Here is a 12,653-nt window from a genome sequence, read left to right on the forward strand (position 1 = left end):
TCTGCTGTTGGGTATGATAAAACACAAGTCTAACAGGGACTCTGGTTGCTCTCTCGTTTTGTGGCAGCAGATGTGTTTAGAGGTGCGCACGTGGCACTCAGGCTCCACTTCTTTGTGCTAAAATTCATTTGTCGTATTACTCTGCAGCAGGAACATGTAATGAGGTTCTTCCCCAGAGCATAACCCTAAAACCAGAACTAATTAACTTCTGTTTTCTCTCTGAACATTGTCTAATTGTTGCCGTGAGAGAGTCAGACAGACATCGTGTGTCTTGGGAAGTGCTTGATGGCACGCAGTGACGTTACGCGTGTGCAGGAGGAAACCTCTGAACTTTAAATCCAGACGTCTGAAAACGGGATAGGAACATGACCCCATTAAAACATGGGTTTGATACTACTTGCCCTCTTAATTCCTACCAGACTTGTGACAAATTAAATGTTTTAGATTGAAATTTGTCTTACGGCTTCGGTAAATTAGCATGGGTACTAAGAATTCAACCTCTTGCTGATGAAATAGTGAATTGATTTTTACTTCTGTTACTGAATCAGGTAAGGAAAAGGCCCTGAGGGTAGAAAAAAATTAAACTATTCAAGCAGGTGGGATGTCATGCGTTAGAAACAAAGCGCTGTTGAAAGATCTTTTGCTGTTCACAGTGAAGATTTGCCTGAGTATTTCAGGACACCTGAAGTGGAATGAAAGGGTCTGGCTTACTAAATGCAGCCTTCAGTGTTGTCTATCAGTTTTGTTAAACATTATGCAGTGGTTAGAGTGTGCTTCTGCCCTCACATGTGGAATTCATTACCATTTACTCTTAAGATTTGTGTAATTACTATTAATATAAACAGCTGCTTTGTTTTTAATGAATGTTTGATGAGCTCCTGTAAGCTTAAGACCAGAAGTGGTGTTTACAGCCCGTAAACCAAATTAGCACATGGCAACTGGTAGAGCTTTCAGGCTATCGTAACATTTGTTCTGCCAGACCCTGGAGTAGGATTAAACACCTACAGTGTAAGGTATCAGACCCTGTATTTGCATACCACACTATTGCTTCGAGTCCAGACTACGCTGACTTTTCTGAATTAAAAAAAAAAAAATCTTCCAGTCTGGATATTGTTTTTATTTTTTCCAAAATTCTTTGTTCCTTGTCTTTGGGTGAGACGTACCCCTCTTAAAGGGGCTGGGGGATATGATTTGTGGTACAAGGCGCACGGTTTTTGCGTGGTTTTTCAACAGGGATCACAAGGGATTTGTGTTCCTTTCTATTTAACAGGGTTACTGGGAGACTGGGAGCATGGAGGAGGCTCCGGGCCCTTCAGCTCTGGACTTCTGCGCTGCGTGTGGGGCTCGTTTGAAGGCAGATCCAGAGTAACTCAGTGAGAGGCCGTTTGGGGGCATAACTTTGTCATCTGTTTGCTTACATTTGCAAAAGACGCTGTAAAAGCTCAGTCCCACAAACAGATGTTTAACTCCCTCGCAGGCCCCTGAAGCTTTCAGATTTTCTGAGCCCAGAACAGATACCTGGGTTTCCTCTTGCTGATCCCTCTTAGAGGGGACAGGAGAGAGATATCAGGATATATAGAGATACGTATACATATATATATGCGCATATATCTATGTGAGTGCATGTATGCCTATTTCTTTATATATGCGTATGTACGTGTGTATATAAAAACGTATAAAGAATAGCTTTCCTTTCTGTGGGAAAAGAGTTTGTTGCTATTTAGCCCTAAAATACTATAAGGTAGTTGATATCTCATATCTACCAGTAGGAAATGAAAAAGCACAGTTAAGACCATTAATAAATGTCCTTTTCCTTGAAGTTAAGAAAACTTTTATTTGAGCTCTGTGCAAACCAGTCTGCCCTTACCAAGCTGTAGAAAGTAAAATCTAAATATCTTTTTGCTGGACCAAGAGATGTGCATTCACTTGGTAACTGCATCTTCCAATTGCGCGAAATGCATGTCAGGACCATGTATCTTAAACAGATGCGATGCATTCTTTTGTTTTAAGATATAACTTACTATCAAAAAAAAGCCGATTGGATTTCGCAAAGGGGTATGTGCGCGGGGCAGGGGGAAGAACGGCGCCTGCGAGGCATCTGCAGGCATGGCCGCGTGTGAGCGTAATCCAACACTTCACCATGAAGGCATCCACATGCCTATTCCCGGGCAACGTTAAACATAGCGTGTAACCGACACCGATAGCTGGGAACCGCACAGTGCCACGAGAAAAGTATGACCCTGCTTCACGTGCAGACCTGATATTTTTCATTAAAGCTTCATAATTTCGTGGCTTGCAAAAATCTGGGTTCTTAGGAGAGCATACCGAGAACTGGGAGCTCTAGGAGCAACCTGATGTGTGCCGGGTGTTTCTACAGCTAAGTACGGAGAAGAAGGAGAAAGAAAGGTGGTGTAGAAATGGATGCTTAACGTATAAGTGACCTTGAAAGCTGTCAAGGTCTCCAGGCAGGAGAGGGGCAGGGTTGTGGTGTCAGTGAGCAGGTTTATTTTGGGTTCTGCCTCACTATGGTTAGCAGCGAGGCTGGGCTTCTGACTTGCTGTGGCGTCCAGGTCGCGCTCTCCGCTGCGGGGAGGGAGTTCGTGGCGTCGCGCTGCACGTGCCACGGGAGGAGCAAAAGGATGCCGGGATATTCCACCGCCGGTCCCGCCACCTGTGGGCTAGGAGGGAGGTGGTCCGTTTGCCTCGGGATGCCTTTAAACACCATAGCCCTGTTTTTGTGGTAAAGGAGGAAGAAAATTTAACATTTCTTTTGGGCAGGTTTCCAGTTCTCTGACATCTTATCCCTTTTTTTTTTTTTCCTGGCCCCATCAGTGGAGCAGGGCTGTTTAATAACACATGGGTTTGCACTGCCACTCTGGTTGTCTTTTTTTTTTTTTCCTAATGTAAATGTCTCAAGGTAGAAGATTTTCCCAGTGAATTAATTATTGCAGAACATTTTCCTGATGAGAATAGGAAAGAGAAACCAGTGTAAAATATTTATGTCCTGTGTGTACGTGTATTTGAGAGAAGGAATGCTTTTGCCAGCCAAGTATAAATGCAAAATCTTTTTTTTTTGTGAGCCTGAAGAGGGTTTTTTCAATATAGCTCTTTTATTTATCAGCCAGATCCCTTGTCTGCATGCTGTAGCCCTCCTGCTGATGGTGTTCCCTGCTCAGACACTGTGTGCACCTCCATTTTTTCCCCTCAGCTTATTCGGAAAGGCTAATTTGATGAATGAAAGCGATGGTGTGATGTATTTCCATTCAGGCTTATTTTAGTCTGTTTAGTAACTCCTGCAGTGCACCCACTCCCCAGTAAAAAGGTTTATTGCTGCATCCATTTAATAGTAGCTGAAAATTCTGAATGTCTAAAACATTGAGATTGATGCTTGACTTGGATCGTGGGCTTTTAAATAGAGAAGTGGTTAAGATTGCTGCATGCTTGTTTCATTTAGAACCTGAATGCGGGTACTATTACAGTGAAAATGTCTATTACGGTTTTGATTATGTCCATAAATCTTATGCAGAAAATTCATTGTTGCTTTTTGCAAATGGCTATTCACCTCATCAGCACTTTGCAAGGACGTAAATCTCACAGAGAGCAGAGTCTGATGCCGTTATTTTTGTGTTTGATTTGTAGTTGTCTTAGTTCCAATCTGCGTTTTCTCTTTAGTATAAAAAAAGTTTGGAGAGTAAGGATGGGAGGCGATGATTGAAGAATGATTGCAGGCAGTAGTGGTGTTTGCACGAACTGTGGCAGTCAACTATCTGCTACTTTGGTAAATAATAAAATGTGTTAGAAATGGCTACCAAAATGATGAACAAGAGCATTATTTGCAGAATTTTTAAATCTAGGTTTTCTGACTAAACAATTGCTTACAGTTGGCTTCTTATGCAGAATGGGAGCAAACCAAAGCTTTTCTTCCTCACAAAAAAAAATTAAAATCGAATGCTGAAAGCGTGAATAATGGAACTGCCAAATCTGCAGGAAGGCAATGGTGGGGTTTGTTGTGTTGCATCAGTTTGGCGTTGAAGTGAGCTTCTCACTGTATCTCACTATATTTTTTTTTTTTCCAGCGTCTCACAAAATCATGCCTCTCATATTAATTTTCCTTGAATTTTGAGGATTGTGATTCCTACATAGGATGTCTTGAGGCTCTTCTGTCTGTAATCTAAGAATTTAGATCATAATTATTTTTAAAATGTGTTGAAGGTTGGCCTTCTTGAGAACCTAGATGACAAGTTTACATTTGTAACTTGTACCTTGTAATTCCAGGTACAAGATGATCTCGGAATTCACTTGGCCAAACCATGACCTCCCTTCGGACAAAGATGCTGTGAAGAAGCTCATAGAGTGTCATGGATTTCAGCACGACGTTGCTTATGGCAAGACTAAGATTTTCATCCGCACGCCTCGAACTCTGTTCACCTTGGAGGACCTGCATGCCAAGATGCTTGTGAGGATTGTCCTCTTCCTACAGAAGGTAAAGCTTAGTTTACTGCATTAAAAACTGAGTTCAAGTTCCTTAAAACACCTTTGCTGCCTTTTCAGGCTCACTTGCAAAAGTGACACATCTGCACAAATTCTGGAATACTGCAATTTGGTTACTGCTTGATTTTTTTTTTAAAGCTCTTTCAGTAGCGCTCCCTGTAGCTGCATCGAAGTCTTGATGTGGTGTGATGTACCGTGAGCTGTAGGACCTATAAGGTTATTGGATGCTGGTTAAAAAACTTGCTCTTCGCTCAGTGAAAGCAGGCTACCTAGAAATTTAGAGGAACTTTTATGGGTGAATGTGTAAGTGATGCACAATGGATGTTGAGACAGGCTTACATGCATAAAAGTTTGTTAGTGGATCCGTAGCTGATGGCATACATCAACTCGAATGGTAGAACTCCTCGGGGTGCAGGGAAAGGCGTGAGAGGGGAAGACAGAGTGAGAAAAGGGACAGGGAAAACTCTCCCCAGTGGCCAGCTAGGAAGAGAAAGGACAGGATCCCCAATGAGCATCCTCCCAGAGCGTCCTTTCTGGTGCAGCACGTGATCTGCCTCATCTTACTATTCCATTAATAATTATTGAGGTTTTGTCAGGACCTGAGCGAAATCCCTGTTGTTTTTTCTTATGATTAGTGCTGACTGGAGCATACAAGGACTGGGGTCAGATGCTCGTGCATATTCGTTTATTAAGCTTTGAGCATCCATATTACCGAGTCTCCTAATGTAAACCAAAAAATATAGCCGAGGGGTACAGAAAGAAGGGGTGTTTCGGACACTAGTGGCAATCACTCCCCTTAAGAAGCTGCTATAACATGCAATGTTGGGGTTTGTAGGTGCAAGCCTAGGAGAGTTACAGCGCAGGAACAAGGGCAAAGGCTGCTGCAGAGGCTCTGGAGAACGCTGCCCCAGCAGCTTGGGTGACAGGGTAACAGAGGGAAAGGCAGTCTACCCAGCAGAAAACAGAAGGTCCTTAGCATGACAAAGGGTAGGACACCTAAGGCACTGTGCAGCAGGACCTGTGCACTTGTCTTTCCTCTCTGAACATGGGATTTGAGCTCGAGATCTTTCTGGTTTTACCCTTAGGATAAATAATTTTACATTCTGTGACTTCAGGGCAAACGCATTCTCAGACTTTGCTTACGGAGGTACTCGGGTAAGCCCTGGGAGTTTGTTGTGACTTGGCTGGCTTCTAAATCATTTAGGTGCTTTTTGGGGCCACAACACCACAATAGAAGGTGGTTTCGTAACCTCAAAAGCAACATACACCAGAGGGGAAAAAATACAAGAGCTGGTTTTAGTACTTGCTGAAAGCTGTGTTCTGTAAGAGCATGATCTGTCTAGCAAGAGAGCAACGACTTCTGACTTGCGCAGCCACAGAAGTGGTGGAACTGACAGGATTGTCGGCTAGTTCAAGATTTTTAGAAATGTATTTCTTAAAACACATTTTTCCTTTGTCATTCTTGGAACTTGGGAAACAACAGAACTTCTGAAACCCTTTTTGCCTGTCAGAAATAGAAACTGCTGACAGATGGGTATAAAAACTTCACAGAGAAAAAGCCTGCTCTAAAGCGATGCAGTTAACAGAAGTTTGCACAAACTTCCTAAACCTGGTGGAGTTTTGGTGAAGAGTAAGACCCTGAAGGAAAAGTTACCCACTGCAAGCCGTAATAGTTTTGCGAAGCGTTCACGTTTCTTGTGTTTCCAATGCGTTTGATCTGATTCCCTTTCTGGAAAGCGAAACAATTTGACCGGTATGGAAGGAGAAAGCGTCAAGTCCAGGGTTGCATCTCTTGGTATTTGCTGTGCCAGATTGCATGGTTTATCTTTAGTAAGGAATTTTGTAACTTTTGTGTGTGTGTGTGTGTGTGTATATATGTGTGTGTGTGTGTTTGTGTGTGTATATATGTGTGTGTGTGATTAGTTTTTCTGGAAATGCAAAGCTCGAGCTGCTTAAAGGATGCAGGACCTGTCTGTTTCTGAGCTTTGTGGTTCAGTCTTTTCTTTCCTTTTCTTTAGCAGTATTCTGCTTGCCCTGCTGATGAGCTTCACAGCAGCTTTCTCGGGCTACTCATCGTCTTCTTCTAGGTCTTTTCCCTGGAAGTGACAGCATACTTTTCCAAAAGCGCATTCCGGCTTACTCTCTCGGAGTGAAACAGGGCTGATCTGCGGGGCCCCTCTCATATACCTCTAATAACGTTTTTCTGGATTATTAGTTGCGCTTCCACCGTGCTCGCTCTGGTTTCTGGGGAGGAGTTCCCCAGTCTGCAGCCACTTTTCCAAGCACGTTGGTCTTATTTGGTGCATTCAGCAAGTTCCCTGGGTCATGCCGTTCATCTGGAGTCTCTCTTTCTTCCCGTAGTGGTATGAGGCAAGCTAATGAGTTCCTTGTTGGATAAAGCAGCGGGGGGACACCTTGCTCCCAGGTGACCCCAGTTTTCATATTAAATGTCTGAGGAATTGAGAGGTGACCTTTTTTGAAATTGAAAGGTGCAGTTCCTGAAGATTAATTTAAAAGACCCGGCCTGTCTGTGCTGTGGAAACAGATGATGTCTCACTGCAAGGTGAGCACTGAAGCTCCTCCTTCAGATAAAATCCAGCAAACAGTGTGAGGCACCATTTTGACAGCAACATGTCAGTTTTTGTGAGTTTGCTGGCCTTTGCTTTAGATGGAGACTTCAGAATTATATAGCCTGGGCTGTGATCTGGACTGGGCTCAACAACCTTGGAGAAGAGCAGGGCTAAAGACTTTTTGCCTCTAGAAGGTAAGTCCCTGGTTAGGAATAACGGATCAACTCCCTGGCTCCGTGAGGGATTTTGCTTGGATGGTTTTGTGTGGCATCAGGTATGCTGGGTTAGATAGAGAATAACTGTAGCGCTTTTGGGGCTTCTCTTACTGCGACAATCAGCCAAAGTGACAAAAGTTAAATTCCCGGTGCACGTTGTCCTGTGGCTTCACAAACCTCCCTCCCCTATTTTCTCCTCTCCCTGGAGTGGAGAGGGACTAATATACATCTACATGGAGATCTCTTTCTCTTCTGCACAAAGTATCGAAACAGGGCAGGGAGAGTCATCTTTTTGTTATTTCGCTCTGGGAAATCTCTAGTGAGATTCTGCTTTACCTAATAAAAGATTTGTGGGGAAGAGGCAAGCTCCTCCTCAAGTCCTCAAGGTACTGAAGACTTTGAAGAAAACCGGATGGCCAGAGCTCCTTTTCTGTAGCTTAACCCCGCTGTGGTTCACCTGTACCCCTGGTTATTCTTTGTGGATGTTCTTCAGCCAGGCTCTAAAATGCTTGCAGAGTGACGGAGAGGAGCTCTTCAGAGCCCTGGAACTTGCAGCTAAAGGCAAGAAACACTAATGAATCTAAATGCTTACTAAACAGCTCGCCCACAGAAGAGCAGGTGTTGGGCTGATGTCTGTAGGTATGTAATTAGATACCTCGTACAGGGTTAAATCTGTCTGGCAAATGCTTGAGTCTTTCTTCCATTTTCTGTATTTCTCTTGTTTCACCGTTAGATCTCATTCTCTGCTCTGTGTCAGATCACTCCTGCGTTCGTGCACCAGCCCTGCTCTGCTGCCAGTAGATGGGGCAGCTGGAGACGGGCAGTGCTGAAAAAGGAGCAATCAACACAATACAAAAGAAAACCCGAGTAAGGATCTGAAGAGGCCTTCTCTGTACTCTGAAAACATCAAGGCAATTTTGCCTGTATCTTAATTTCTGTTCTCAACTTGCTTTCAACTGTTCATGAAAAACTCACACGAAAATGTAATTCTTGCTGCGTTTTCCTTACTTCAGCTTTGCCTATAAGAATCAAAGGCTGAGTAAGGCAAACTGTGATACTTCTGAGAGTCACAAGATTATATCTAAAAGGAAAGAGAGAGATTAACTTGATTTAAAAAAAAATAATTGAGCCTTCTGTTGCATTGGAGTTCCTCAAATTTGAATTAAGGGGGAGACAACTGGAGGTAAAATGTGTTGTTGTGACAATAGGCGCTTGTGTGATAAAAACTGAGGGGAAATGTAAGGCGTAGCCCTAAGAGCGGCTGATCACATCCTGGGGTCCAGTAACGTTTTCCTTTGCACAGGAATGCTTTTAAATGAAAGACGGATCTGCATATAATGCATACAGCAGTTCTGGCTCTTGGTAGTTTTAAATGTACATCTTCATTTCTAATGATATATATTATGCGGTTTCTTGCTCTCCTACAAATCACAAGACTTTCAAAAAGAGATTCAGTAATTATCTTAAGAGCTTTGTCATGTGAGTAACCCTTAACCCTTAAAATAATGCTGGTTCCTTTGTTTAGCAACGATAAGAATTTGCTTCATATGAGTTTGGTTAAGCTGAATTAAAACTGACTTCCAGTTCAAGTAGATAATTTTACTTTCTTTTGTTCCACGTCTCCTGGATGTCGTCTCCTTTAGCTTTATCTTCAACGCTCCTTTTTCTTCTGTGATAAAACGCTAGTGGGATTCCAGGCTGTGATTTTACTTCAGACTGAAACAAGTCGGTAAGCAGACGTGATGTGATTTAACCGTGGCAACTTGCTGGCTCCAGCAGAATTTAGCAAGTGAGAGCTGTCCGGTATTAGAAAACCCATACGGCAGTGGAGACATCGCTGTCGGAGTCAACTCCAGTGGTCATTTTAGGAGCACCAGCTGAGAACACCACTGTGTTTTATGTGGTGCATTTGAGTTTATTTACTATACCTGTGGTTTTGCCATCTATATGATTGTCTTCGTGAATGCAAATGGAGCAGCTCTAATGTTAATAATAAAAATAAAAAATAAAATTAGAAAAGCTGCCATAAAACCCGGTTGCTTTTTCTGCCCTTGGAAGCATTCCCACATATTCATTAGCTTTGCAGAACAGTGCTTTGTTCAAGAAAAAAAGCCCAGCCAGCCAGCACGTGCGGTATGCAAAGATGATGTATCTTGTCAATATAATTTAGTGCACTATTTCAGTGTAATTTTATCAGACCAGTACAGCTGCATATGGTAATCACTTCACTAAATCTTCACTGCCTAATGCAGAGGAAGCAAGAATTGGCCTCGCGTTGCAGCCCAGCACCTCCACGGACAAAAATCCTTGTGCGCAGAAGCCCTCTGAGCCCAGGAGGTCGGCGCGGCTGGAAGGACGCGGCGCTGGCCGTGGCGCGATGCCGTGGGTGTCGCAACGCGTCCTCGTGGCGCGGCTGAGCGTCCCCTCCGCGCCCGTCCTCCGGCAGCGTGCCGCCGGCCGCGGGCGCTGGGCTTTGCGGAGGCTGCTCTCGGGAGAGCTGTGGCTCGCAGCCCCGCAGCTGCAGTCACCATGGCAACGTTCCCCGAACCCCGGCGGGGAAGAGCAGAAAAAGAGAACCACGGCTGACTTCTCATAATTTAATGTTTCACCTTCCCTTTCTTCTCCATCCCCACGAGCCCTTGAAGCACGGCGTGCTGGGAAGCATTAACCGCAAAGGGAAGCTTTCGCTCTGACAAAGGCGGCGTTTTCATGTCAGATTATGGACGGGCAGTGGTAATCTGATGAGGGCTTCTGTTCGGTGACCCAAATAAAAGGTGATGCAACGCCTTTGCCATCCGGGCTCAAGGCATTTACCATCTTGAAGGGAATGTGTTTGTGAAGTTTTGAATATAAGTGGAAATAGGTATCTAATTACATGTGGATTTGGACCATCAACTGAGGCTTTGATCTTGAGAGGCTTTGGCAGGGAGAAGCTGTGGAAGGAGATGCTGTAGCTCCCTCCAAAGGAGCAGCACACGGGTGCTGTGAAGGACCAAGGAAAATGAAGAATTGGATGTGTCCGCTGTGTTGACAGTGCCGCTTGCCGGTACGGCCAGGCTGATCTCTTAGCGGCCCGATCCGACCGCTTCTCCCGGGCTGCTTGCCTCCCTTGTGCCAGTGACATCGCTCGTCTGCTTCCAGTGCAGGCGTCAGGGCATCTCAAACTCAAAAAACCCCACCACCCCCCAAAAATACCAAAACAACAACAAAGCCCCAACTTCTGCCAAAAAAAAAGAAAAGAGAAGAGGCTCTTTTCTGCCAGTTTAGCGCCACAACCAGCTCCCCTTCCTTCAGATGAACGTTCACGCTGGTAGAAAGGCGAGTCAGGGACGTGCCCGTGGGGGAGAGCACAGAGGGGCGAGTTGGATCCTGCCCTTTCAGTAGCAGGCACAGTGGGGCTCTGGATGCTTGCTTATCTTTGTCCTCCTCCAGGACACGCTGTGAAAACGTGCTCTAATCTAAATAAATGTAAATCCCCATTTATTCTCGAGCAAGGGAGGAGGAGAGAGGATATGGTGTATGTGCATCACTAATCATAAATATGGTCCAGCAACGTACGGATGGCAGGGCAACTGCCAGGGCTCTTGTGTCCCGGCTGTGAGACCTCGAGCCTCGTGGCTGTTAGAGTCACCCTGAAACTTGGTTTGTTAACTCCCGTGCACGTGGGGAAAAACACTAACAAAAAAATAAACCCAAACCCTTCCCCAAGCCTGTCGCCAGCATCACAGGGAACGCGTTTGTGCGTTGGTGAGCGCATGAAGGGCTTCAGTAAGCCCAGCCAGAAGCCAAGCGCCCAGCGGCAGAGCAGGCGACTGCCCGGGTCCGTCAACGCTTCGTCTCGCTCTCCTGCTTTTTGCAGCGCTGCTTGTAAATTCTCATCGACGGCGACTGCAAAGGCAGCTGCAGAGCCGGTGTGAACGCTGCCCGCCGCTCGCCCCGTCCTGCTTGTGCAGGCTTGGCTTTACCCGATTTCAGTTTGCAGGACCTGTCGGAAGGACTTTAAAAAGAATCTAAATTGATTTCCCTAATGGATCGGAGGAATTGGGGAATGCTGCGTCCCCGTGTCCCTCTGGAAATCCTAGTCTCAAACGTGGCTTTTTTCCTCCTCTTGGATGGGCTTCTTTTAGCGCACGTCTCTGCAGTCCCTTGTTTGTTACACAAACTTTTTGTAGTTCTGACCTTGTAAATTGAGTATTTCAGGTTCTAACTCTGGCCTTTCATGGTTTGGGTTGGGGTTTTTTCATGCTCATTCATGTGTATCACGGACAAATTGGGAAGACCAGATTCTGCAACCATTGCTACTGATGCTTCCTTGCTGTTTTCATGGAAGGGAATTATTTTTTGTTGTGCCTGAGCATTTCATTTTTGAAAAGGTCCTGATCTGGCGCACCCCAAGATGCCTTTAAGCCTTGTTTGAAGGGTAAGCACGCTGCCAGTGTGGTGTAAAGCAAAGCAAGCACAAATAGCGTTCAGCAGCCTTAACTTGGGAAAGGTCTTAATTTAACGTGATAGTAAAAATACCAGGATCACGTGAACTGTGCCCGTAATAAGGCAGCGATGCACAGACGAGTCCCGTGCCTATCTTCTTTCCCAACGGGACACTGCAGTATAAATCACAGGCCCTGTGAGGGGGTTTGCCGCTCTTTCATGGGGATGGGTAGCGAGCTACTCACACTGGTTCTGTGGCTTTGGGGCAAAAATAAGCGTACAGTGATTGAGCTGTGCGTGCTGAAATATTTCTGGATATATTTTTTTTTTTCCCCCACCATGATTAAAACTGTCTTCCCTAGCAGAAATGCAGGTTTTATTGGTATTTGTGACCTTTAGACAAAGGTAAGTAACATTTTCTAGGTATTTGCATGGCTCTATTTTCCCCGTATCTGCTCTTTGGTCCAGAAAGGCAGAACGTTGCTGTCGCAACTTCAGAAACTCAGCTGGAGCTTAACCCTCAGCCGCTTCACTGACGAGATGTAGGTTTTACACTGCAGCTGCTGCCGTGCCGTGTCAGCCTAAAGGTCCGTCGGGACCGCAGTCGTGTCTCCAGGAGATGCCTGGGGAGGACAGCAGCAGGGCGAGTGTGCATCGTGCCTCTCCGTAACGCTTTCCCAGTCCCTTCAGACGTTTGGACTTGGGCTGACCTAAGCTGGGCACGGGGTTTTTTTGTATTCAGTAGCACCTACTGGATTTCTTTTCCCTGAACTTGTCCTCAAACATGTGCCACCAGCTTTTAGGTTTTGTAGCCTCCTTTGGGGAGCTCAGTTAACCGCTGCATGGAGAGATCATACTTCGTTTGGGTCCTTGCTTCACTTGCTGCCCACTCGCTCCCGTACCGACAAGGCGGGACTCTGCTCAGGACTCTGTGAACGGCTGTCACATC

General features: G+C 45.2%; 1 protein-coding gene across 1 annotated transcript in view; it reads left to right on the forward strand.

The window, feature by feature from the left end:
* The window catches only part of MYO1D (myosin ID), a 159,783-nt gene that overhangs the window by 63,205 nt on the left and 83,925 nt on the right, over nucleotides 1–12,653 (forward strand). The window contains exon 16 of the mRNA XM_082332086.1: nucleotides 4,276–4,483. Within this exon, the coding sequence (XP_082188212.1) occupies nucleotides 4,276–4,483 (208 nt within the window). The remainder of the gene's footprint in view (nucleotides 1–4,275; nucleotides 4,484–12,653) is intronic.

The sequence above is a fragment of the Platalea leucorodia genome (assembly GCF_965183815.1).
Source record: "Platalea leucorodia genome assembly, chromosome: 22".
In the NCBI taxonomy this organism is placed as follows: domain Eukaryota; kingdom Metazoa; phylum Chordata; class Aves; order Pelecaniformes; family Threskiornithidae; genus Platalea; species Platalea leucorodia.